The 22,049-nt window shown below is 51.3% G+C and overlaps 10 protein-coding genes across 10 annotated transcripts; 3 read left to right on the forward strand and 7 right to left on the reverse strand.

Moving 5' to 3' along the window:
- Window positions 1-490: 490 nt before the first annotated feature.
- Window positions 491-2,387, reverse strand: BGZ61DRAFT_544783 (amino acid permease/ SLC12A domain-containing protein; the record flags this gene model as incomplete). Its single annotated transcript, XM_046255278.1, has 3 exons — window positions 491-580; window positions 706-1,870; window positions 1,921-2,387. 3 exons carry the CDS (start codon window positions 2,385-2,387, stop codon window positions 491-493), a joined length of 1,722 nt encoding a protein of 573 aa, XP_046113152.1.
- An 804-nt stretch (window positions 2,388-3,191) lies between these two features.
- BGZ61DRAFT_379353 (major facilitator superfamily domain-containing protein) lies at window positions 3,192-5,523 on the reverse strand. Its single transcript, XM_046242609.1, has 3 exons — window positions 5,130-5,523; window positions 4,754-5,076; window positions 3,192-4,705 (listed from the first exon to the last, which is right to left on the reverse strand). Exons 1-3 carry the CDS (start codon window positions 5,172-5,174, stop codon window positions 3,586-3,588), a joined length of 1,488 nt encoding a protein of 495 aa, XP_046113153.1. The 5' UTR covers window positions 5,175-5,523; the 3' UTR covers window positions 3,192-3,585.
- A 334-nt stretch (window positions 5,524-5,857) lies between these two features.
- BGZ61DRAFT_439968 (major facilitator superfamily transporter) lies at window positions 5,858-7,377 on the forward strand. Its single transcript, XM_046244420.1, has one exon. It carries the CDS (start codon window positions 5,895-5,897, stop codon window positions 7,350-7,352), a length of 1,458 nt encoding a protein of 485 aa, XP_046113154.1. The 5' UTR covers window positions 5,858-5,894; the 3' UTR covers window positions 7,353-7,377.
- Window positions 7,378-8,227: 850 nt separating this feature from the next.
- Window positions 8,228-9,466, forward strand: BGZ61DRAFT_526345 (fungal-specific transcription factor domain-containing protein; the record flags this gene model as incomplete). Its single annotated transcript, XM_046252936.1, has 2 exons — window positions 8,228-9,383; window positions 9,438-9,466. 2 exons carry the CDS (start codon window positions 8,228-8,230, stop codon window positions 9,464-9,466), a joined length of 1,185 nt encoding a protein of 394 aa, XP_046113155.1.
- A 65-nt stretch (window positions 9,467-9,531) lies between these two features.
- Window positions 9,532-10,930, reverse strand: BGZ61DRAFT_471697 (n-ethylammeline chlorohydrolase; the record flags this gene model as incomplete). Its single annotated transcript, XM_046248252.1, has 2 exons — window positions 9,532-10,656; window positions 10,703-10,930. 2 exons carry the CDS (start codon window positions 10,928-10,930, stop codon window positions 9,532-9,534), a joined length of 1,353 nt encoding a protein of 450 aa, XP_046113156.1.
- A 172-nt stretch (window positions 10,931-11,102) lies between these two features.
- BGZ61DRAFT_512749 (fungal-specific transcription factor domain-containing protein) lies at window positions 11,103-14,247 on the reverse strand. The gene is made up of 4 exons (XM_046252154.1): window positions 13,996-14,247; window positions 12,794-13,941; window positions 12,621-12,733; window positions 11,103-12,563 (listed from the first exon to the last, which is right to left on the reverse strand). Exons 1-4 carry the CDS (start codon window positions 14,186-14,188, stop codon window positions 11,513-11,515), a joined length of 2,505 nt encoding a protein of 834 aa, XP_046113157.1. The 5' UTR covers window positions 14,189-14,247; the 3' UTR covers window positions 11,103-11,512.
- A 415-nt stretch (window positions 14,248-14,662) lies between these two features.
- BGZ61DRAFT_526348 (dimethylaniline monooxygenase) lies at window positions 14,663-16,578 on the forward strand (the record flags this gene model as incomplete). The annotated part of the gene is made up of 4 exons (XM_046252937.1): window positions 14,663-14,708; window positions 14,764-14,837; window positions 14,896-15,722; window positions 15,783-16,578. 4 exons carry the CDS (start codon window positions 14,663-14,665, stop codon window positions 16,576-16,578), a joined length of 1,743 nt encoding a protein of 580 aa, XP_046113158.1.
- Window positions 16,575-18,392, reverse strand: BGZ61DRAFT_338303 (glycosyl hydrolase; the record flags this gene model as incomplete). The annotated part of the gene is made up of 2 exons (XM_046239119.1): window positions 16,575-18,175; window positions 18,248-18,392. The coding sequence occupies 2 exons, from the start codon at window positions 18,390-18,392 to the stop codon at window positions 16,575-16,577; spliced, it is 1,746 nt and encodes a 581-aa protein (XP_046113159.1).
- Window positions 18,393-18,692: 300 nt separating this feature from the next.
- BGZ61DRAFT_409287 (uncharacterized protein) lies at window positions 18,693-19,784 on the reverse strand (the record flags this gene model as incomplete). The annotated part of the gene is made up of 4 exons (XM_046243214.1): window positions 18,693-18,976; window positions 19,034-19,135; window positions 19,195-19,427; window positions 19,486-19,784. 4 exons carry the CDS (start codon window positions 19,782-19,784, stop codon window positions 18,783-18,785), a joined length of 828 nt encoding a protein of 275 aa, XP_046113160.1. The 3' UTR covers window positions 18,693-18,782.
- A 536-nt stretch (window positions 19,785-20,320) lies between these two features.
- Window positions 20,321-21,342, reverse strand: BGZ61DRAFT_502246 (phosphoglycerate mutase). The gene is made up of 2 exons (XM_046251723.1): window positions 20,720-21,342; window positions 20,321-20,672 (listed from the first exon to the last, which is right to left on the reverse strand). The coding sequence occupies exons 1-2, from the start codon at window positions 21,276-21,278 to the stop codon at window positions 20,464-20,466; spliced, it is 768 nt and encodes a 255-aa protein (XP_046113161.1). The 5' UTR covers window positions 21,279-21,342; the 3' UTR covers window positions 20,321-20,463.
- Between the last annotated feature and the right edge of the window lie 707 nt (window positions 21,343-22,049).

Here is a 22,049-nt window from a genome sequence, read left to right on the forward strand (position 1 = left end):
TTCATGGTGGTAGCTGGGCGACAGAGGTTCTAGACTTGATACTTATTGTAGATTAGCGCAATATGAAGGGCATGCGACTAAGCCGAGAACTGGTGCGCATTTGTAGCTCAGGGATTGCTGCCCACTCCTCGAACTCAGATGCTCCTTGACATCATTGTCGATTCCCGGTGTTCCGGTCCCAAGGCAGGGAATCGCCCTGCATTTCAGACCGAGCTCCCAATGAAGAAGAGATATTCCGTGAAAATGATAAGAAATATTAAACGGAAATTTCACGAAGCCGCCCTATTTGTGAGTTTCTCACACTACATATTTACGGCTTGGCGAACAAGCACAATTGAGTCGGATGCTGCAAATTTCATCATAACGAACGCTACGTTCTAAATCGAAAGCATGCAAGTGATCTCTTCAGGCCGTCCGGGTAAGGCATCTTAGCTTGCATGGCCACGTTACGTAGTTGACAATCACCTCGAGGATCTGCGCTGTGGGATAGCTAAGCTGCGAGCCCTGCTCCTCGTTCGATGAGAAAATTGGCTTTTTGACAACTCTTGAATTCCATCATACTTCTCCAGCTGTTCTGGGGCTAAAACGTCGATAGAGCAACTAATGGTGAAATACTTTCGATTCGGACTAAGATACTGTCTATCGTTTAAACTGCCCTCAACAACAGTTTCAAGCAGGCTTTCAGACCTTGCTGGCGTTTCTTACGAGCTTTCCCAGACCTATCATTTGCAAAATCTCATTCCAGAATCCAACTGGGATCTCCTCGAACGAATCTTCATAAGCATCGATGACAGGCTTTTCCCAGATAAGATCGGCTTCCAATGGCTTGACGATACGCGTTCCCTTGAGGAACTTCCACCCAAAGTAAAGAATAGGGCAAACGAGAAGCATGGTGTAGTAAGTGAAGAAGGTGCGAACGTCCCATTTTCCGGGAAGAAAGACGGAATATCCGTAAACGCAAACGACCGTGGACAGGAAGATTCCACTGATCCAAGCAGAGTAGGGCTGGAAGTATCCGACGTAGGGAAGAGTCTGGCGGTCGAGGCCCTGGGCCAAACACGCCTTGAAGAAGAAGACATAGGTGATACAGATGACGATGTAATCGATGATCTGAGCCGCGGTGATGATGTTCGTGAGCCAGGTCAGGACATTGGCGGTGCTGCTGGAGACGTTGAGGAACGCGAGGCAAGGGAACAGCATGATGACGCAGAGGCAGTAGATGGGAACGCCAGACTTGGTGCACTTGCGAAGGAACCTGGGAGCCTGACCCTCAAGGGCAAGTCCGTAGAGACTTCGGGTTCCGCAGTACGTGTAGGCATTGCCGGCCGAGAAGATACTGGTAATCATCAGAGCGTTCGTAATGTGAGGCAAGACATCGACGCCCAGGTTGTTCATCGCAATGACGTAGGGAGATGCTGCGGCAGTGCCGGCGCCGCCAGATTCACCGCTGAGGATTGAAACCAGAGTCGGATCGTTGTAGGCGACAGCGATTCCGACAGTGAGCGCACCTCCAATGAAGAAGAACGCGAATCGAAGATATGTCGTCTTAAAGGCGTTCTTCAAGTAGGTTCGCGGGAGCTTGGTCTCACCAGACACCATAGAAACGTATTCGGGGCCGACAATAGTGAAAGCCGCACTCCACATGGCACCCAGGAAACCCTCGAATCGTCCCAAGTCGCCGGTCGTCATGAATTCCGCAAAGGCTCCAGGGTTCTGCCAGTGTCGGAAACCGTATGCGTCGTGTTTGGGGTTCCCTCCAACCATGGTGACGAAAGTAAAGGTAAAGACGATCAGGATCAGGAGGACTTTGCCGGAAGCAAGCCAGAACTCGGCCTCGCCGTACCACTTGACAGTGAAAGCATTCAAGATGCTGTAGTCAAGTTAGCGCAAACACGTAGATTTTCTGGTAGGGATACGAACAAGTAAGACACAACACAGGCAGCGACAACGGCGGCCACAGGAATGTCGTCTCTCCAGAACGTCAGGACGAGATTCAATGCAGAAATCTCAAACGGAATCAGAACAGCTTCGTAGATGAAGAAGTTCCATCCCGCCATGAAGCCAAAGGCCTCGTCAACCCAATGACCTGCCATTCGGATAAAGGCACTGGTAATGGGCATGAAGACGGCCATCTCGGCGATGCAGTTGTTGACTAGCGCCAACATGCACGAGTAGAAAGTGTATGCTATCAACAAGCTGCCGGGGCCGCCTTTGTACAGACCCGTGCCGATACTGACGAAACTGGCCGTTCCAATGGAACCACCAATGGCGATCAGCTGGACTTGGCGGTTGCCGAGGTTTCGCTGAAGGTGATCCGTGTTGGTGCTCAATTCGCCGTTTAGGATGCTTCCATTCTGAGTTTTGATTGCCTCCGTCTTGGAGTCCATGACGTCGCTCTTGTCGTCTTTGAGGGATGCCATGGTGAAGGTGCGATGCTTGGGTGTGAAGCTGAGGAGGTGGGTAAGAGTAAGGAGAGAAGATCTCTGACTTCGAACGGCCGGCCGGAGCCTTTATGAAGAAGCGGACAAAACGGTCGTGCGTATCCTGCGTGTGTCTAGACTGCACGGCGTAGTATTGTATCTTAGCGATTATCTGTATCCTGGAGATACTTACAACTAGCGTACTCCACCCCCGCAATGTTGCTGTTCGTCGTCTGACGAGTGGATACAAATCAGCCTGCTGGTTGAGGAGTCGAGGATCCTAGCCACGAAGCCGAGAGGCATCGGGTGGGCTGCCGATATGACGGTATCCCGCCCCCTGGTCCCGGGCCGTGGAGTCGTGGGATCCGTATCACTACGTACTCCGTAATCTGCTGCTATCTGTTGGAACGAACTTTAAACTGATTCAGCAGTATTTAGGGACTTGATAAGTTAATTGTCGTGCATTATCACCCGAGGATTGAACAGATAGATGGATGCTCGTGTCAAGGAACCAAGACCGCGATACACACTTGAACATGGCAAGGTGGCATGAATCTCCTCTGACGCCAGATGGCCCAAAACTACCCATCCCCCGTATCTTAAACGCATTCAGCTCGCCGAGTCCCGTCTCACCAGTGAGCGCCTCACTCCACCTGAATACAGCCCCTCCCGCCATTCCGTTCTCTGAGGCCAGACTCACTTGGCAAATTGAATCCGGGGTACTCAGGGGGCTAAATTCTGCGCCCGCAGGGATCTGGACTTCATGACGTGCGGGTGTATTGGCTCGATACGGCCTTGATAGGGTCCCACTCACATTCTCGGCTTCGATCCCGATGGTACGTGCAACGACTACGGGACGCGTTCCGTCTATCACGTATCGTGGGAAGCGTCCACGTACAAGCAATCTAATCGTGGGTCGAATGATGTGGCACAGCCCAAAATCCGGGGAAATTGACAAGACCCAGGGGTACGGTCCAGTGTTCCTAGTCCTCGAATTAATATTGTACATTAATGTCCCTCAATCATCTCATGTAGCGTCGTTGTCCGATCTCCAGAGGCTCACGGGAATCCCGAGACACGGGCACCTAGAATAGGTCCTAAAAACAGGCAAGGATACCACCTTCCTAAGATGGCCAACACATCTACTTTTACCCTAATACAACCTTTAGGCTTGGTTGCCATTATCCCCCTCAACAACCCACATGCTAGCCAAACATGCCAGTGTCGCCACTCCTGCCAAGAACCAGAACCCCAACTCCACAAATCCTATCCTCAGGCCATATGCAAACATTCCGAGCGCGGTTGGCGGGAATATGGAGCGGCTGAGACTACTAACAATGGTTCCAGTCGTATGAATTGTCGCTCGCGCGCTAGGGTGAGGCGTTGAGTCATTAATGAGCAGTGTCGTGGCTGGAGCTACTCCGGTACGCCCGCAGACGTACAGCAAGAGCACCAATGCGACGGAGATCCAGACGCACGGTTCAGTGATGGCATAAGGAGAGGCATTAGACGGTCGGTTGGTGGCGTAATAGCTGACCAGGGCTGGAAACGGGGCAATGAAATACGTAAATGGAAAGACCAAGAGCCCCGTTCGGAAAAGACGAAGTGTTCCGAGCCAGTCGTTGAGCGTAGGATACAGAACCACTTGAGTTATCACACCGATGGCGCCCTGTATCGACATGACGGTACCTACGCCGCGCGGGCTCATCCCGAGGCCTCCATAGAATCGAAAAGAGAGACTTTGCTGCTTGGCTGAGGGAGCCGGAGTGCTCAGGAAGATTGCCCATAGACTTGGAAAGGAGCAAGTATGGCCGTGGATGAGGAAGTAGGCGGCCATGGTTGCAACGACGTTGAATGTCCAGATTTGAGAGAATTTCAATCTCGTCAGCTCGGATCCTTGGGCAGAAGCAATCGATTGGGAGTCGGCAGGGATCTGGGCCCCTTGATTGCCAAGGAGACTCGTCGATTCATCAACTACTTCGTCGTGGCTTGTCCTATCGGATAACCTCCGACGGTCCAATTTAGTCCAGGCCCTTCGGAGGATGCCCAGGTGAGAATATTTGGTCCGAGGGAGCGTTTCTTCAACGACGACAATGGTCGCTACGGCTAGAATGGCGTGGAAAGCTGCAATGACAATGTTCGGCGCGGCGTACGGGAACTTGCTGAGAAAGCTGTTGTTGCCATTCTCTCTTCCAGGAAAGACGAGAAAGCCGCCGATCAGAGGACCGATTAGACTGCCAGCGTTTGTGCAGAGAGGGAGTAGCGTCAAGGCACGCGCCCGGTGACTGAACGCCGATGTTAGATATGTTTACCAAGACTAGAAGCACTCGCACCGTTTTTGTGGATTTAGCTCTGCAGTGACGCAGCGAGCCATTGATACGGTGCTGTTAAGGACGCCGTCAAGAAGTTGCCATGTCAGTGCCGTGGCAAATGTTCGGGAGAAGCCGTAGCCCAGGATAGAAATGGATGAAGCAAGCAGTCCAAAGACAATGACGGTCTTCCGGCCGCAGTACTCCCAGTCTGCTAATCGACCCCATATCAGCCCGGTGCAGACGTGTGCAGCGGTCTTGGCACCAATTATGATACCTGCTTGAGCAGAGATGGTGGCGGGAGATGCAGATGGGTCGAAGTGCTGGAGTTGGAAATAGAGGTACGACTGAAGACGTGTGAGTGATGTAATCCTTCAGCTTGCGGAAGTGGGTTGGTCACTTGGATGGACGACGAAGTCAGGGATTCGGTCATGCGAATCAGCATGAGCAGAAATAATTGAGGCTATAATGCTGCGGTTAATCTGGGCCATCTGAAAAGGGAAGCGATAGCAGACCTTGTGTGGTAAAGATAGGTAGGATACAGTCGTGACGTCGGAGTCGGCACGCTGATCCTCGACCGCATCGCCATCAGTGATGAGGCCCGGCGCAGCTGGCATCTCTACAGATGAACCAACAAAACACAAATACTTTGACATCTAAGATTGAAATGGAAATTGAATTATAGAATTGCGGAGGGATTGGTTTCATATTTGCCACGGCCGCGCACGCGATCAATGCCTCAGATAAGACAGCCGATGTGCTGGCATCAATGAACGCCATGTAGCATGCACTTGAAACCATCGCTACCTACCCCGCGTGCTAGGTGCCCAAAAACCATCTAGGACGGTTCATCTAGCCATTAAGAATATCAATGGCATCACGACGCATGAATAGCGGCCTGCTCTCGGGCTGCGGCCAACGACCGCGATCAATCTGCGGTACTGTCTAGCAAAGCTTGAATTGGTACTGTACCGTATGTTAGCACCCTGGCTCAGGCCTTGGAGTGGGCAAATTGTGACGTATTGGCCACAGTGGGGTGGCATCAAATCCGAGTCCGCCGAGGTTAACTCCGCATCGCTGAATATCATAAGGGCCGTTTGCGAGCTGAAGGTGTAATTGAAAACAGAAATTTCTTCTTCACTTTTCACAATATTTCCAAATCACAATGGCTACCAGCGAATCTGCCTGGGGCTCGTGGCTCGCAAAAGAGAGCGGCGTCGTGGTTGTGTGGACTTCGTGCCGCGATACAAAGCTGCTATGTGTGCAACGCTTCGTGCGGCTCTTTGCCTATGGCGCCTCGTTTCTCATTCTCGTCCACTTCCTCGCGAGTCTCGGCTTTTCAGACGAACGAATCGGCCTCTTCATGACGCTGACTCTCCTTGGAGACACCGTCATCAGCTTCATCCTGACAGCCATCACGGATCGCGTTGGCCGAAGACGGGTCATAGCCGCGGGAGCCTTGTTAATGATGATGAGCGGCGTCGTATTCTCAGTGAGCTCCAGCTATTGGCTGCTCGCCATGGCCAGCATCTTCGGTGTCATCAGCCCTAGCGGCAACGAGATCGGCCCATTCCGAGCCATCGAGGAGTCGATCCTGGCTCAGCTCACCGACAAGAAACACCGCAGCGATATATTCGCATGGTACACGCTTTTTGGGACCGCCGGCGCTGCCTTGGGCACGTTGGCGTCTGGCTGGATGGTGCAGGCGCTCCAGAACATCGAGACTTGGTCTAAGAGCGGTGCATATCGCGTTGTGTTCCTTGCCTACGCCGTCCTCGGAGGCATTAAATTGCTGCTCGTTTTTGCTCTCACTTCGGCGGTAGAGGTGGAGCCTCCGAGACCAGGCTACCGGGCCGTCCCTATGGGGCAAGAAGATGAGGCTCTTCTCTCCGATAGCTCCGACCCCGAAGCGCATCCCGGCACCTCGTCTAAGTCGGCACCCAAACCTAGGCCTGGTGGCGGACTAGCATCTTTCGTCCCACACATCTCTCACCAATCGCGCGCCATTCTGTTCAAGCTCCTTGTATTATTCTGCCTCGACTCGTTTGCTTCGGGCATGGCTTCGCCTTCATGGCTCACTTACTACTTCACCACCATTCACTCGCTGAAACCAGGGTCTCTTGGGACGCTGTTCCTCGTCACCAATCTCCTTGCCACCATTTCCAACCTTGCAGCTCTACCTCTTGCGCGAAGACTCGGTCCCCTCAAGACCATGGTCTTCACACATCTACCGTCGGCCGTTTTCTTGGCCATGATCCCATTTCCCTCGGCAGGGGGGACGGGAACCTGGCTCGCAATGGCCTTCTTGGCGTTGCGCGCTTGTACCCAGAGCATGGATCAAGCCCCAAGGCAGGCATTCCTCGCTGCTGCAGTTTTACCAAACGAGCGAACGGCTGTTTTGGGTGTAGTCAACATGGTAAAAACCCTCGCGCAGGCAAGTGGTATTGGATCTGCAGGATACTTTGCTGGCATGCATCTTTGGGTCATTGTGATGACTGGGGCGGGAGCAATGAAGGCTGCATATGATTTGCTCATGCTCTGGATGTTCCTTGGGTTGACGGATCGTGAGGAGGAGGAGGAGGAGGAGGAGGAAACTACACATAAGGTGAAGGAGAGGAGATAGAGATGGCATTGGGATTGGGACTACGATTCTCTTCTTGTAATGATTAACGCAGCATTTCTGTACAAATGGTGTTAAACGAATTTAGCTACCCTGGAGGTTTATGTGTTGGAACGAAAATTGCAAATAGTGGGGCGCGTACCGTATATATGAATATAGATGTACCACATAAAATGATAATAGCTCGTACAGGCATACCCGTCGGTCTCCGACCTTCACCCCCACCATCTTGTGTTCTCGCAGCCTATTGGAACTTGGCATCACGTACTTTTGCACTCCGTCTATCGCTTCAACTCCCCAATCTCCCCTTATTAGTCACAGTGTGTATCGTGTAAACTGCCGTCGATGAATCCGTCCTAGCATGGAAAAGCCATCAAGAAAAAAGGGGTTTGCCCCTCGGTCTCGATCGGGTTGTCTCGAGTGCAGGCACCACCACCGGAAATGCGACGAAAGACGACCTGTGTGCACCCTCTGCGAAAAGTACAGTCGAAACTGCGAATATGGCCTTCGCATCACATGGGGCGGTCGCCCTTTTCGAAAATCCACTTTCGGCAAATGCATGTCAGAGTCCGGGAGCCAGCCAATGCCGGTTGTTCAGATACAGTCGGCGGATATAGGTACAAGAGGTATTTTGGTTTCGGAGATCGTATACAAAGATCCTGACATTGAGGACAGATAATTCTCGATCTACCACACCATTTGTGTATGGAACTACCAATACTATAACGGCTGTCTCGGTAGCTGCAACCCCAGCAGACGCCCCGTCACCGCCTCTAGACCTTCCACATCACCTTCCACATCAATCACAACGGAAGGAGACCCAGGTAGCTCCAAGGATGAGAAACCACCAACAAAAAGAAGGGGATACATCTGTCACAATGGCTCCATCTTTCCTCCCCGATCTTCCACCCCATTATCGATCTCTGCTCGACTACTTCACGCGCGTCGCCGATTCGTTTTCCTGCGACGAGCTTGTGAAGAGAGACTTCTACACCACTTTCATGCCAATGGCGATTTCTAAATCCCATGTAATGGCCTCTATGCTCAACTTGGCCGCCGTACATAGGGTTAATGCCGGGTTAACACAAAATCCCACACAGCTAGCCCTTCTACAAGTAGTAACTGTTGAGCAACTGCGTTCAAAAGTTTCCCATACTTTTGCTTGTCCGACAGATGATATTATGGCGACCGTTTTGATGCTGTGCTACTCAGACATTGTAGCCGGTGGTGATAGGGCTCATTCCTGGAGGCTGCATTTAGAAGGAGCGGCGTCTCTCTTTACCCGTGATACAGCGGTATGGACCACGAAACCCCGGAATTCTACGTCCACATTCCTTGCCAGGTGCTTTGTCTCACTTGTGGCGCTTGCAAATGTGTCTGGTCATCCTCCAACTGAAGGTGTCTCGAGGCAGGCTCTTCGAATGATTGAGAAAGATGGCCAGCCAGGATACATTGACGAGTTTACAGCTTACTCGACTGATCTCGTACAAATATTTGTCGAAATCGGCACTCTATTGAGAAACCGACATGGCGTATTGAAAGAAATCAAGCTGCAAGAAGACGAATCCTTGAAGCTCGTCCAAAGAGTACAAACAATGGTGAATGACCAGCAGCCCGCTTTGGAAAAGGGTGTCTTGTCCACCTTGTCTTCGACTCGGAAAGAAGAGTATTTAAAGATTAACGAGTCCTACCATCAAGCAGCCTTGCTACATATTTATCAACGAATTCGGGGCCTTCCATCATCAGCGGCTGAGGTCCAGGAAATCGTCCGGCGCATTTTGGCACTGCTATCTGGTATCAAGCTTCTCAACGGCCCCTGTCCTGGAATCGTGTTACTATTTCCACTATTTTCAGCTGGATGCGGAGCGATTGAGGGGGATGACAGGCAACAAGTGCGAGCCTTGTTGACAGACATGGTAAAAATGTTTGGAATCAATACTGTTCAGCACAGCTTGAAGGTTTTGGAAGCGCTTTGGACTCACCGAGATGTGTATGGCGAGTCTGAGACCAGCATCGCCTGGGAGACGTTTATTGGTATGCACCTGGATGCCCTTTACTTGGACGTTGTAGTAGCTGACGTTTCTTTAGACGGGAATATTGATCTTATCTTGTATTGAAGTATGATCTATCTAGCAAGCAACAAGGAGCCTTTGTGCTTATCGAGAGCTCAACGCTGCATGTTTTATTCTGTAAGACCTTCTACCCTTAGACTCTTCATTTCTTCTGAAATGACCTCGAACATCGCGTCCATTTCCTTGCGCAATGCTTCTTCGTCCACAGCCAATACGTGGAAATCCTTCATAACCAGTCTACCATCGATGATGGAATGTTGAACTGCAGACCCATTGCAGCCGAACACCAGATGGCTCTCCAACATTGTCTTGCGCTTTTTGGGGTCTTTCAAGAGCGGAGTGAACATCTGGTTCTTGGTCAAGTCTACCACGATGACATCGGCCTTCTTTCCTGGCTGAACAGCCCCTGCATTGATACCGAGGGCCTGCGCGCCGTTTTTGGTTGCCATGCGTAGAATGTGCTGGGGTTTTCCGAGCGATGCATCCTTGTGCAAGGCTCGTTGGATGAGCGAGCCGAACTTCATGAGCTCGAACATGTCCGGGCTGTTCTCACATTCGAAAGCGTCGATTCCCATTCCAACATTGACACCGGCAGCGTGCAGATCTTGAAGTCGAGCAATGCCATTTCCTAGCTTTGCGTTGGAGCCGGGGTCATAAGACACCGACGTACCGGACTTTGCAAGCAACGCAATGTCATTGTCAGTGAGATGCACACAATGCGCTGCCACTGTGTCGGGGCCTAAGCAGCCAGATTCGTAGGCAATCTCCATGGGCGTCTTTCCGTATTTCGCTCGAGTATCCTCTACCTCCTGCTCAGATTCGCAAAGGTGGATATGCAAGCCTGTGCCCAGCTTTTTCTTCATCTGGCCTACCTGGGCCATCAAGTCGAGATTCGAAGTGCACATCCATTCATGGCCCATCCAGACTTTAATGCGACCAGACTCTCTGCCGTCATTTTCCAGAAAGGACGCTTCGTTGTCTTCAATCAAGTCGAGCTTGTGCTCTGCAAGAGCTACTTCATTGCTGAGAACAGCCCTGATGCCGATTTTACTGGCTGCATCGGCAAGTGACCCCACGAACCGGTACATGTCGTTGACGGTCGTGGTCCCAGACTTGATCGCCGTGCAGTACGAGTGCATCGCTGCAGTAAAAGCTCGCTCCTTGTTCAAGGCTCGGACGCTTGGATACCAGACCTCGTCTAAATACTCCTTGAGGGGGAGTTCATCTCCAAATCCCTAACAATGAATCAGCTTACTTCTTGCACATGGGGGGAAATAATACCTTTGCCACTGAGGTGTGGAAATGCAAGTCGACGAACCCCGGCATCACCAACTTGTCGGTGCCATCTAGGAGTGTAACAAATGAGTCATTTAGGAGTTCCTCGCTGGGGTTGCCGCCGTAGACTTTGGTGATACAATCATCCTCTATCTCCACTGTTCCCGGATAGTAGAAGTTGTCGTTGTCATCTAGGGTTAGGATGGTGGTATTGTAGATGATGATGCGAGCCATTTTGAAGCGTGGGGGGAAATAGTGACGAATGAGTACCCCAAGGAGAGAGTAAATGCCACGAAGTTTTATTATTTGAAAGAGGGACAGGAATGCATCTGACTCTGCCCTTTTAATTGCATTTATACCCTCTGATCGCTTGGTGTGACATGGTTAATCGGGCTGAGGAGATATTGGTCTATACTTTCCCTTTTCAGTCTAGCATGATATCGCAGGTCTATTCATTCCTGTTTGAGCATAGCGTCGTCTGATATGCTAGGTACAACCTGCTCCCAGTGGCTTCAATCATGCTTCAATGGCCGGAATCATGTTTGTCGGCAGGATTTATGACCCAAGCGTGAACCCTGACGAGAGCCTCGACATCCGCAAATTTGGACGTAATTGATTTTTCACAGATGATTCCTGGAATCGCAGCTGGCTCTGCGTTGCCAAACGCATCGGTTGAGGGCTGCTGATTTAATGATCAGAGTTGAGGTTTAGCTTGGTGCATCGTGAGAGCCGAGGATCAGGGCCTTGTTCTCAGTAAAGCAGTCAACAATATAATAGTGGCAGTGTGGTGTAAGTCTCAACAAATTTTGTTCCAGACTAGCTAACGGGTCGACCCAGCCCAGCCAATCCCTCGAGAACCTTGGTTGCCTCGTATGCTGCCGTCCAGCGGATAGTCTTCAGATACTCGGCAACCTCAACCGCCAAACCGTGAGTGCAGCATTCCGTCGGCCTCTTGCTGTCATTCATCAGAGTCAACGACGCCATTTGAGAGACGGTATTGGTCATCGAAGCCTTGGAGTTCCCGGCCATTTCCCCCTTCTGCATAGAATCATGATTGCAGACGACTCCCTCGACCGAGAAGTGCTGGAAAGCCCAACAAGTCAGCGTGCCAATGTACAGACACCAAGGATAATGAAAAGCTTCCGTGTCGTCCCAGGATTGAAGTTTGAGCAGGCCTTCTCGGAACATCTGTGCTGCGTGCCATGCTGCGTGGGCTGCTGACTTTGGACTTTGTTGTACCCATTGCTGCACGAGCTGTGTGCTCTCGGCGCGATCTTCGGAAGTCACCATGTGCCCAAAGACGGCCTTGGCCCCAGCTGCAATCTGTAGATTGCGCACATCAGTATTGACAATGATGTGGGCGGTGTGGTATAGAGCTAAAAGTGAGACTGTATCCTTCTCAAAATCAGCTTGGATGTGCCCACCCCGAGTGCTCTGGACCGTTTCCATCGAATATGCGTCATAGCGAGCCTTCCATACGTCCAAGGCATGCATCAACTGCAGTCTCCACAATGGTGAATTTTGATCATCTCCTTTGTTCTGGTTGATGTGGATCGCCCTGTTGTTAAAATGCACCATGTCGTTACACATGCACATTAGTCCGTGGAGGAGGAAGGTCAGCGGCAGCGTGCTGAGAGTCTCGGATTGTAAGATGTTGCTGCCTTCTACAATGCTTTGTAGAACGTTATTAAACTTGGGCTGCTCGTCGTGTAGAATGATTAGTCTCTTCCAGTCTTCTTCGCTACTGGCATCCCAAAGATTGTTGTGGCAAGGTAGGTGGACGCTGATGGTTTGGGTAGACATGCTCGGCATGAAAGAGAAGCATGAGACATTTTGTGTGTCCCACATGAAGACAAATAAAATCAGCCTGCGGATTATCAGCGGCAAGAATTTTTTTCAAAGACGCGGGGTTGAGATCCTGTACCTCTTGTACTGCTCAGCATAAGCAAATACCGCCCAGTCTTCTTGGTGGTGCGTCAAGGAGTCAGGGAGGGCGATCCTGGCTCTGACGTGATATCTTGAGAGTCGTCGGATAGCCTGTTAAACCGTAAATTAGCTTGGGAATGAGGGACGAAATGGATAATTTCTAGAATTTACGTTAAATAGTAGCGTATGAATGAGAATTGCGTTCTCCCTCTGATACGGTCCAGCTCGATACATGCCGTAGCACTCCAGAACAAGAAAAGCCTGAAGAGTTGCTAGATCGGGCATTGGGATACTGATTAAACCGCTCAATATGTGTGGAATCACCGCATCATAAAGGCAGACGGATAGCTGATGTGATTCTCGGGATCCGTACGTGGCGCCCATGATGAGCATAGCCAAGAGGACCATGGGGCTGGCCGTGTTGGCGTCAAAGGTAGGTGGGTGTATCAACGGATACTCGGTGTTGAAGTGTTTAAAAAAGAGATCCAAATCATGTTGCATCTTACCCAATCCAAGGTTAGAATTGTGCTCATCGACTAAGGATCCATCTGGGTGTACCGGACGTATGTCTGATATGTAGCTTATAATCTCTCGTCGCTTTGTAGAGGAAATCCGGGAGCCAGTGATGTTGAGATTATTCAGCTGATCGACAGGATCTGACTCTTCACAGTCTGTTTGATCATGGATATGCTCAATGATATTAGAGGTTTCCACACCGGATGATGAAGGTGATTTGACCAGAGTAGAAGTCACCAGTGTCGCCGGCTCCCCGACGTCGATAGCCGGGCATTGGGCGTCAAGGCTCGGCCCGCTTCCACGCGATGGCTCTATGACTGATCCAGTGGTGGGAGCTGAACTCTCTTCGTCCAACCAATCTAGAACACTGAGCGTCTGAGGAGTCTGGCCCAGGATATTGTGGTCATCGAGGGGATCCGATGACAGGCTTGATACGTTAAAATGGACCGAGTCAAAAGCCGGATCGTGATATATGTTTTCCAGTTCTTGCCAGTGGTTAAAGCCTTCTTCAAAGGGCAGTGGCGAGAAGTGCGTCAACGATTGCTGGCGTACTTCGCCGTCTAGTATGCCCTTATCAGGTAGACTATGAGATGTGCCATCAATTGCCCGGGTGGTGGAGGCGCATGCTATCGTATCTACTGGCGAGAGCAACGCAGGAAAGGCAGTGTCTCTAGTTGCTGCTGTAGAAATGTTGGAATCCCGGGAGTGTTGGCCAAGGGCTCGTCTCCTTTTGGTCTTCAGAACGCCCTTACCGCGCCCGCCGGCTAGTCGGTCTTTGTGTAAATGACGGGCCTTGTGCCGCTCTAGATTGACATTTGAGTCTCAATTCAACCGAGAGTCGAGCATTCTACGCTTACCTAGAAGATCTAGCCGTTTAAATGACGCCTGACAACGGGCACACGTCCATTGCGTATCTGAATGATTCAGGGCATGGCGCTCAAGGTGCGATGGGCGGCTGAATGACTTTCCGCAGCCGGGTTTGAGGCAGCGATGGCGTCTGCCACTGCGATACTCGGGTGGCTTCTGCTCCGCCTCATTCTGGTCGCTCATGACTGCAGCGTGCTCGTATGTGAAAAGTGAGGTTACCCGCTGGATCGTCGGAAGCCGTCATCCTTCCCCCTCTCACTAATCCGAACCTGGACCAATCTGAACCAAGCGTCGGCTCTTCTGGTTTCTTTATCGGATAACACCCTCCCCACCTTTTCTGTCGCTCCGTATCTTCATCACAGGCGTGTCCCCACCTTACGATTGTCCCACTTTGCTAACTGGGCCAACGTACCACTCTACAACCCTAAGTACCATCTTAATTGAGGAAGTACTGTAGATGGGGGTGGTGGGAATATCATGGGGCGCAAATGACGGGTGGCTCAACTTGAATAGAGTGGTGCAACTCAGGATGGAAATGATATGGACAATCATGGTCTAAGCCAGGCATATAAACTCTAGTCTCAGCCCAGTATCGAACTGATGGTGCAAGTACAATCGACAGAATTGGATGACACGACGTTACTTTACTATATCACCATGGATTCAAAGTCTAAATTTGTCGATGTCATAATCATCGGAACGGGTAAGTAAGCGGCTTCTAGTCTGTACGTCTTGATCATCTAACGCCGTGGATGCAGGAGTCGGTGGCCTCTCCGCTGCAAAGACCTATTTGGAGGCCGAACCCACTGCCGACATTCTCCTTCTTGAAAAGGTACGCCATGATTTTAAACAAGCTTCATTATGATCCTTTCTGACTATTTTGAGTACAGCGGAAGACTATCGGGGGTGTTTGGGCAGACGAAAACTGCTATGATGGTCTCAAAACCAACAACCTATTGGGAACATACGAGTTCACTGACTTCCCAATGGGCGAAAAATATGGGCTTAAGGCAGGCTCCCATATTCCTGGTTCCGTTCTCCACTCTTACTTGACGGATTTCGCTATTCATTTTGATATCCAACGGCGGATCCAGTTCGAAACCCATGTTCAAGAGATTACCAAGATGGACAAGGGCTGGAAAATCACAGCCAAGGCACTTGGAACGGCTGATGGTCCTGACTCAACTGTGCATTTCCAATGCAACAAACTCATCGTCAGCAGTGGTCTAGCATCCACGCCGAACCCTGTATCTATCCCTGGCCAGGCGGCTTTCGGCAAGCCCATCCTCAACCACGGCCAGTTGAAAGAGGAAGGCCGCCGTGTAGCCGAGGACCCCTCAGTCAAGTCGGTAACCGTTGTCGGCGCCTCTAAGACTGGCTACGACACTGTGCAGCTCATGGCATCCCACGGAAAGCAGGTTGACTGGATCATACGCGAATCTGGAGGCGGCCCAGTGTGGATGTCACCTCCATGGGTCAACATGGGCCCCTTTCGGGTGATGCTTGAGCATCTCGCCACCATGAGATTTTTCTCTTGGTTCAGTCCCTGCATCTGGGGTAACTACGACGGCTTCGGGTGGATCCGAGCGCTGCTTCATGGAACTTGGCTTGGCAGACTCGTCGTTCATCACTTCTGGGAGAAGATTCGAGAAGACACTGTCCGTGGAAACCGGTATAGAGAAGAACCCGCTCTTGCGTTGCTTGAGCCCTACGAGAGGTAAATCCCCAGAGCCCGTTACTGTTTGAAGCGGCGCGTCGTTACTTACTAATTTCTTAGTCTCTTTTGGTCCGCTCGAGTCGGCGTCCTGAATTACCCTGGCAACATCCACGATTACCTTTTGTCTGGACAGGTCAAGCTCACTAAAAAGGACATTTCGTGCCTTTCCGAGAACGGAACTGTACATCTAAGCGATGGGAGTGAATTTCACACCGACGCATTGATCGCCATTACCGGTTGGAACCTAGCCCCTACCGTCAAGTATTCCCCCGCCGGCATAGAGCGCGAATTGGGCATTCCGTGCAGCATCGTGGAGGGAAAAGAGGCATCGCTGTGGGAAACCCTCGACAGTGAAGCCGAGAAGGAAATTCTCTCTCGCTTCCCCTACCTTTCCAAGCAACCAAAGCAGATCATTCCCTACAAGCAAAAAGTCTCTCCGTACCGACTCTACCGGGGCATCGCATCACCAGAGCTCACGACCCGCAACGACCACTCTATTGTATTCATCAAGATGGTTCATAGCACGAGCAACATGATCATCGCCGAGACTCAGGCTCTTTGGGCTTACGCATATCTGAACAACAAAATCGACATTGACAGAGCGCAGGTCTACAAACAAACAGCCCTGACAAGTCGGTATGGAAAGCTTCGCTATCCCTGTGGCTTCTCATCTTGGTATCCAGAGTTTGTGTACGACGCTATTCCATATGCCGACATGCTCCTGAAGGACCTGGGCGTTCAGAACAAGCGGAAGAAGACGTGGAGAAAGGAAATCTTCCAGGGGTATACCATCCAGGACTACAAGGGAATCAACCAGGAGTGGATTAAATCTCACCTATCTAACTCGGCGGTCTAAGAGAGAGGAGATGCCATCACATTGGCAAGGTTGTCCCATAGCTTGATAGACTCAAACACTATTGGAGTTGAGCCTTGCCCTTCCACAAACCAGCTGATGCCGGAACTCAGCGGCACATCTGAATATACCATCGTTGAAAGCGCAAATCGATCATTGGCAAAGACTTCGAGCACATCGCCATCACAAAAGATTCGGAGCCTCAGTTTCTCCAACACTTCCGCACCCTCGTCGTCGAAGCGGAACAGTGTAAACGGCCCGCTAACCTCGTTCTTTTTCACATCTGCTTCGCGGTTTGACTGACTTCTGTCAACCACAATCTCTTCGTCTTGGGCCGAGAAGAAGATGCTTGTTCGCTGGGTCAGGTCGTCGTTGTGCCGGATAAAGAAGCCCGCGCGGCCTTGGTCCCGTTGGACGTTGATGACGGCCTCCAACTCCCAGCTGGGGGACGCATTCTCTGCAAGTTTCCCAGAGTCGCTGTTTTCTCCAATATGCGACCAATGAGTGTGTTTAGCTGGCCTGAGTCTCTGAAGATCAGATAATGGCCGGATACCCAATGTCTGCACGCTCTTTGTTTTCCTCCCTGTTGGGTTGATATCCAACACTTTGATAGAGTGGATATCTTCCAAAGGCGTCTTCAATGTCCCAGTTACATTTTTGGCAGTGAACAAAAATATCTCCCGCGGCAGTGACATGTGTCCAGTCCAACCCTTGGATTCGCGTCGAGCCAAGGATAGCTCATCCTCTTTGAGCCAACCCCAAAGCACCCTTTTCTTTGTCTCAGGATGCTCATATGAGTTTGGCGCATAGAAACATCCATAATCAAACATACCGCTGTACTCGTGTTTTAGCTTAGGCCCTGTCGGATTGTTTTCCAGGGAGCCAGCCAACCACAACGGCTGTACCCAGTTATCGTCCTCGTCGTCGTTGACGCATTCCGCATCTAGTTTGCCTTCTGAGCCCAATATCAAGAAATGTCCCAACTCTGAGCCATGGCCGAGAGTCATGAAGTTGGCACACTCCCAGTTGACACCGAAATTTGCACTCCACCGTCCTGGTGGGCGGTATCCAACAGGCATGTCAACGAACTGTCCCAGGTAGTTCCACTTGGTCAAGTTATCCGGCGATACCGCGTAAATGAATACGGTAGGCCCTTGGTCCAGCACTCCTCCCGACACAAGGCCATAGAGGCTCTTCTCGCCTCGTATGTCGTCCAAAGCGGGCCACTCAGCGAGGAAGGGGTCGCGGAAGCCTGTGACGACAAGGTCTTCGGGCTCGCCACACAAGATCGGATTAAGGTCGCTCTTTTCCCACTCTCGGCCACCGTCTTTGGACACGGCCACTGACAGTCCAGCGTTTCGGGAGTATGGCTTTGTCCAGTGTATAGGAAGCCTCAACGCAGATGTGTAAATGACGCTTAGCTGCCCTTCTTCTCCGTAAAGGCCTGTGGGACAAAAGCAACCGGTGAAGACGCCTTCTTTGTCGTACGGATTGTCGGGTTTGAGCTTGGCTTCATCGCCGTTTTGCTCCCAAAAGATTCCATCTCGGCTAGTGAAGTGTCCCCATGCGATGTTGCCCCAGTCACACGATTCCGGATTCCCTGATACAGTGTAAGTGCTTCGGTCGCATGTGCATAAGAGTGCCGAGTTGATGCTCGAGGAATGAAGCTCACATTGGTAAAATAGGTGGTAGGTACCGGTCACAGCATCATATCCTGGTGCACACGGGTCATTGATCCATCCGTGTGGGGCTTTAAGGTGGTAGGCTGGAGGCGTGTGTCGAAGAGCCCGCTTGGCGACGGCGAGTGAGTTAGGCATGTTGTTCAAATAGCACCAACGCTCTATAGCTGCTCTGAATAAACATAAACGAAAGAATGGCGATGCAAGTTTGAAAAGGGCAAAAGTATTTATGCGAGAAGGGGCTCCAGTTTCATGGCATCTTTAATATTAAATAAATAACCTTCCCCAGGTACCCCTCACTACACTAAACCCATGTCGGTCCGACAAGATCAACTGTCGGTCCGACATGCTTGGCGTGTTGTTTTGCATCCGGGGTATGCATGGGGTGCTCATTCCCCGGCTCTTCCGCTCCGAGAACCAGTCCGAGAATATTGCCGTGAGCTTCAGGTTCATTGCTACAATCCCAATATCGCATTGGTGGTTATATCTGACACCTCATGATCATTCCTAGTAGTCAAACTCCAGCATTTACTGAGCCGTATATCCTCCGTCAACGGGAAGAGACACGCCGGTAATCCACCTCGCCTCAGCGCTAGCAAGAAAGATGGCAGCTCCAACGATGTCCTCGGGAACGCCGACACCGTGAAGAGGGTGTCGTGAACGAATGCCTTCGGCGTCGTCCAAATAGGCCACTGTGTTCTTGAAAATGGCTGTCTGTGTATCTGGAGAGGAGGTGTTAGTAACATGATTCTTGTCGGTTGGAATATCTTGCGACATACAGCCAGGACAGATTGCATTACAGTGGATGCCTTCCGGAGCGTAGTCTAGAGCGACTTGCCGCGTGAGGTTCGACACGGCGGCCTTGGACGCAGCATATGAGCCTAAATTGTTAGCGACTGACAACAAGCAAGGGTTGACGGCGCTAGATAAATTTACTTACAGTTGTTGTGGCCGGCAACCAGTCCGAAAATGGACGACATGTTGATGATCCACCCTCGATCCCCAGAAGGAAAGGCGTCCTGGGTCAGCATCTGCTTGAGGGTATGCTTGGAGGTCAAGAATATGGACTTGACGTTGACGGCCATTGTCGTGTCCCATGTCTCATCCGGGGTTTCGTGAATCCTGAGAGGTGCATTGTTTGCCTCGATGGAAATTCCTGCATTATTTACAAGTCTTTGGCCATGTTAATTGCGGTCCAGAAAACATGCGTCGCCGATGAGATGGGACTTACACGTCAATCCGACCGTACTCAGCAACAGCCCGATGCACCATGGCCTCCACCTCATCGGCCTTGCTCAAATCCGCTTTGATGAACACGGCACGGCCGCCTTTTTGCCTGACCAGCTCATCCGTATTGACTTCGCATTCGGAAGCCACCTCAGCGCGAGCGCCCGGCTTCAGGTCGACACATACGAGGCTGGCTCCCTCGCGAGAATATGCCAAGGATATGGCCCTGCCAAGGCCGGAAGAGGACCCGGTGACGATGCAGACCTTGCCGTTTAGGCGTTGCGAGGTAGAGGGAGAAGCCATTGTGATGTGGTGATGATCCGAAGTTCTTCCAGATGAATACTTGATGAAGTGATCCGGCATCAACCTCTCTTCCTCTTATCATTCAAATCAATAAATATTGCTGCCTAACCTAGCTGCAGGAGGCGCTGTCGGGTGATCAAAGTTTCGGCAGAACTGCCGCTGCTTCTCCTGCAATGAGACACTCTCGTCACCGGGATATGCGTCCTGTTCCTCAATCTGGGGGGTTATGCATGTTCCCCATGAAGTTCATTGGCTGCCAAGAATAGGTTGTAACACGGCGTCTTTCTCACAGTGGACCATTCTGCATGAGGTGCGTCGTCCAGTCGGTAACATTGCCTGGACTTGAGCTTATCAAGCAGTCCAAAGCGCAGACTCCACAACACAGACGACCATAATAAAATAAAAGTTGGAAATTTTACCGAGCCACTTGCGAAGGCAGTTTTCCGTGAAGAACTGCCTCCAACACGGTCACTGCTTGGAATCTTGCCGACAAAACGAACGGGCGAGTTTTACCAACACAAGGGTGGATTTTCACGTTTCTATTCTTCCCTATATTTGCCCGAGTCTATCTAACCCTATAACGCGGAACATATTTCTAGAATATTTTCCTTCATCTAAAATTCTTCATAATTAACATTACCCGGGGCAGTGCCTCTTTGGGACTTTTCTCGGCCGGTCCTCAATGAGATCCTGTAGGAGTCAGGAATTCTCCCAGCTGCCCAAGGAATATCTCTCGTAGTCGATCTTGGTCCTTCTGAGTCGGACGGGCCAAGTTGCCGTGGCGCTGCTCCCAGCTGGTCTCGGTTTCCATCAGCCATGCCTCGGGATCGTAGCCCGAGGGGTCTGAAAAGTGGTAGGATCTGAATTCGGTATTTTCCCAAGCTGTCGCTGAGAATGGTCAATTGAGGCTCGATTGTTCCAAGTCGGCGCCTTACCTCTGGCTGGCTGTACGCCGTGATAATCATTGGTGAGAAAGTGCAGAAAGGCACCGTGTGTGACGACGACAACATGGTCATCGTCGCCAGCATATTGGAGCATCTCGCGGAGTACCTTTCTGGCCTTCGTTGCTCGGGCTCGCACGGCCTCGGCCTTGACCGGCCATGAAACCCATTCCGATGTCGAGTTCCATCCATCGTAAACGCAATGGAGGTCAACAAGAGATTCAAATTCTTGTTTAAGAGTAGCTGGCTCAGAGCCGGTGTCGCACGGCGAATCTGCCACCTCTTGGAATTCCGGGATGGCGACTACCGGGGGCTGCTGGAGAGTGTCTGCCGTATCTCTGTACCCAAAAGCCAAGAGACAAGTCTGCAAGGTTCGTCTCAGCGGAGACGCAAAAAGGCGAGTCACTTGCTTGTGGTGTGGGAATTGAGCTCTCAGCTTCTCGCATTGCTGCTCCCCAAGCTCCGTCAGGCGGGGGTCGTGGATTGCTTCGTTCTCCCGGCACAGATTGTGGAAGCCTTGAGCATGGCGAACCAGATGTATTGTGACGGGCATATTGATCACGGTTGATGTCTGGTGTATTGTGACTGGTCGTGTCTTGCAATGATGATCATCAACGGTACGGAAAATGGTTCTTGATATTTAAAGTCGCCGAGCCCGATCCGTTCAGTGCCTGAGCCCCACGGATGGCCCCGTAACCCCGCTGGTACGACCCGGGGTACCACCGTAGACCGGTACGAGCGTGAAGAGTCACCACCGAATATTTTACCTGGTCCAAGGTGCCATTACAGGTTTGACAGAGAGTGTAATTTTTATTTTCTAGCCGGCAGGACGATATCCCTCAAATTTTGAGAGGCATGCAGACTTCGCTGTACCCTGGTGGATTGTCAATCAAAGCTCAATCCCTGGTCGCTGCTACACGTACGAGAATGGCAATCGCCCATACCCATGTTCGTACGCCAAGGTATCCCCATAGTGTAGCCCCTGTGTCTCGTGTTGGTGTCACGCGGACTGATGGTTTCTTGCTCTCACGGTCCTCGGGACTATTTCCGGTTTTTCTCTCACGCGTGCCAGTCGTGGTGGGCCGTTTGATCTGCGTCTCATTTTAGTTCCGTTGCCGAACGCAGACTTGGGGAAGCCAAGCCGAGCCACTAACGAATCCATCTCGCCTTAGATTCCTGTTGTGATCAGCCACAACGTCCCTGTGATGGAGACGCGACGTTCGGGATGAGCTTGGAGGCCTTCCCCAGAATTTGCACGGCAGTCAATATCCACGTTCCAGGCGATCTGCTCACCCCGCATTACCTACTCTATATATGAAGTAGC

Source organism: Ilyonectria robusta (assembly GCF_021365365.1).
Source record: "Ilyonectria robusta strain PMI_751 chromosome Unknown BGZ61scaffold_1, whole genome shotgun sequence".
Taxonomy (NCBI): domain Eukaryota; kingdom Fungi; phylum Ascomycota; class Sordariomycetes; order Hypocreales; family Nectriaceae; genus Ilyonectria; species Ilyonectria robusta.

Bases quoted from the DNA above. Each gene is read 5' to 3' on its own strand.
- BGZ61DRAFT_439968 (XM_046244420.1), top strand. From the start codon at position 5,895: ATGGCTACCAGCGAATCTGCCTGGGGCTCGTGGCTCGCAAAAGAGAGC.
- BGZ61DRAFT_502246 (XM_046251723.1), bottom strand. From the start codon at position 21,278: ATGCCCGTCACAATACATCTGGTTCGCCATGCTCAAGGCTTCCACAAT. The intron at 20,673-20,719 runs GTAAGGCGCCGA...GACCATTCTCAG, and splicing joins CGGCGTACAGCCAGCCAGAG to CGACAGCTTGGGAAAATACC.
- BGZ61DRAFT_379353 (XM_046242609.1), bottom strand. From the start codon at position 5,174: ATGCTGATTCGCATGACCGAATCCCTGACTTCGTCGTCCATCCAA. The intron at 5,077-5,129 runs GTGACCAACCCA...ACACGTCTTCAG, and splicing joins TGACTTCGTCGTCCATCCAA to TCGTACCTCTATTTCCAACT. The intron at 4,706-4,753 runs GTGCGAGTGCTT...ATCGGCGTTCAG, and splicing joins GAGCTAAATCCACAAAAACG to TCACCGGGCGCGTGCCTTGA.
- BGZ61DRAFT_512749 (XM_046252154.1), bottom strand. From the start codon at position 14,188: ATGAGCGACCAGAATGAGGCGGAGCAGAAGCCACCCGAGTATCGCAGT. The intron at 13,942-13,995 runs GTAAGCGTAGAA...ATGTCAATCTAG, and splicing joins TAAACGGCTAGATCTTCTAG to AGCGGCACAAGGCCCGTCAT. The intron at 12,734-12,793 runs GTAAATTCTAGA...ACGGTTTAACAG, and splicing joins TTCATACGCTACTATTTAAC to GCTATCCGACGACTCTCAAG.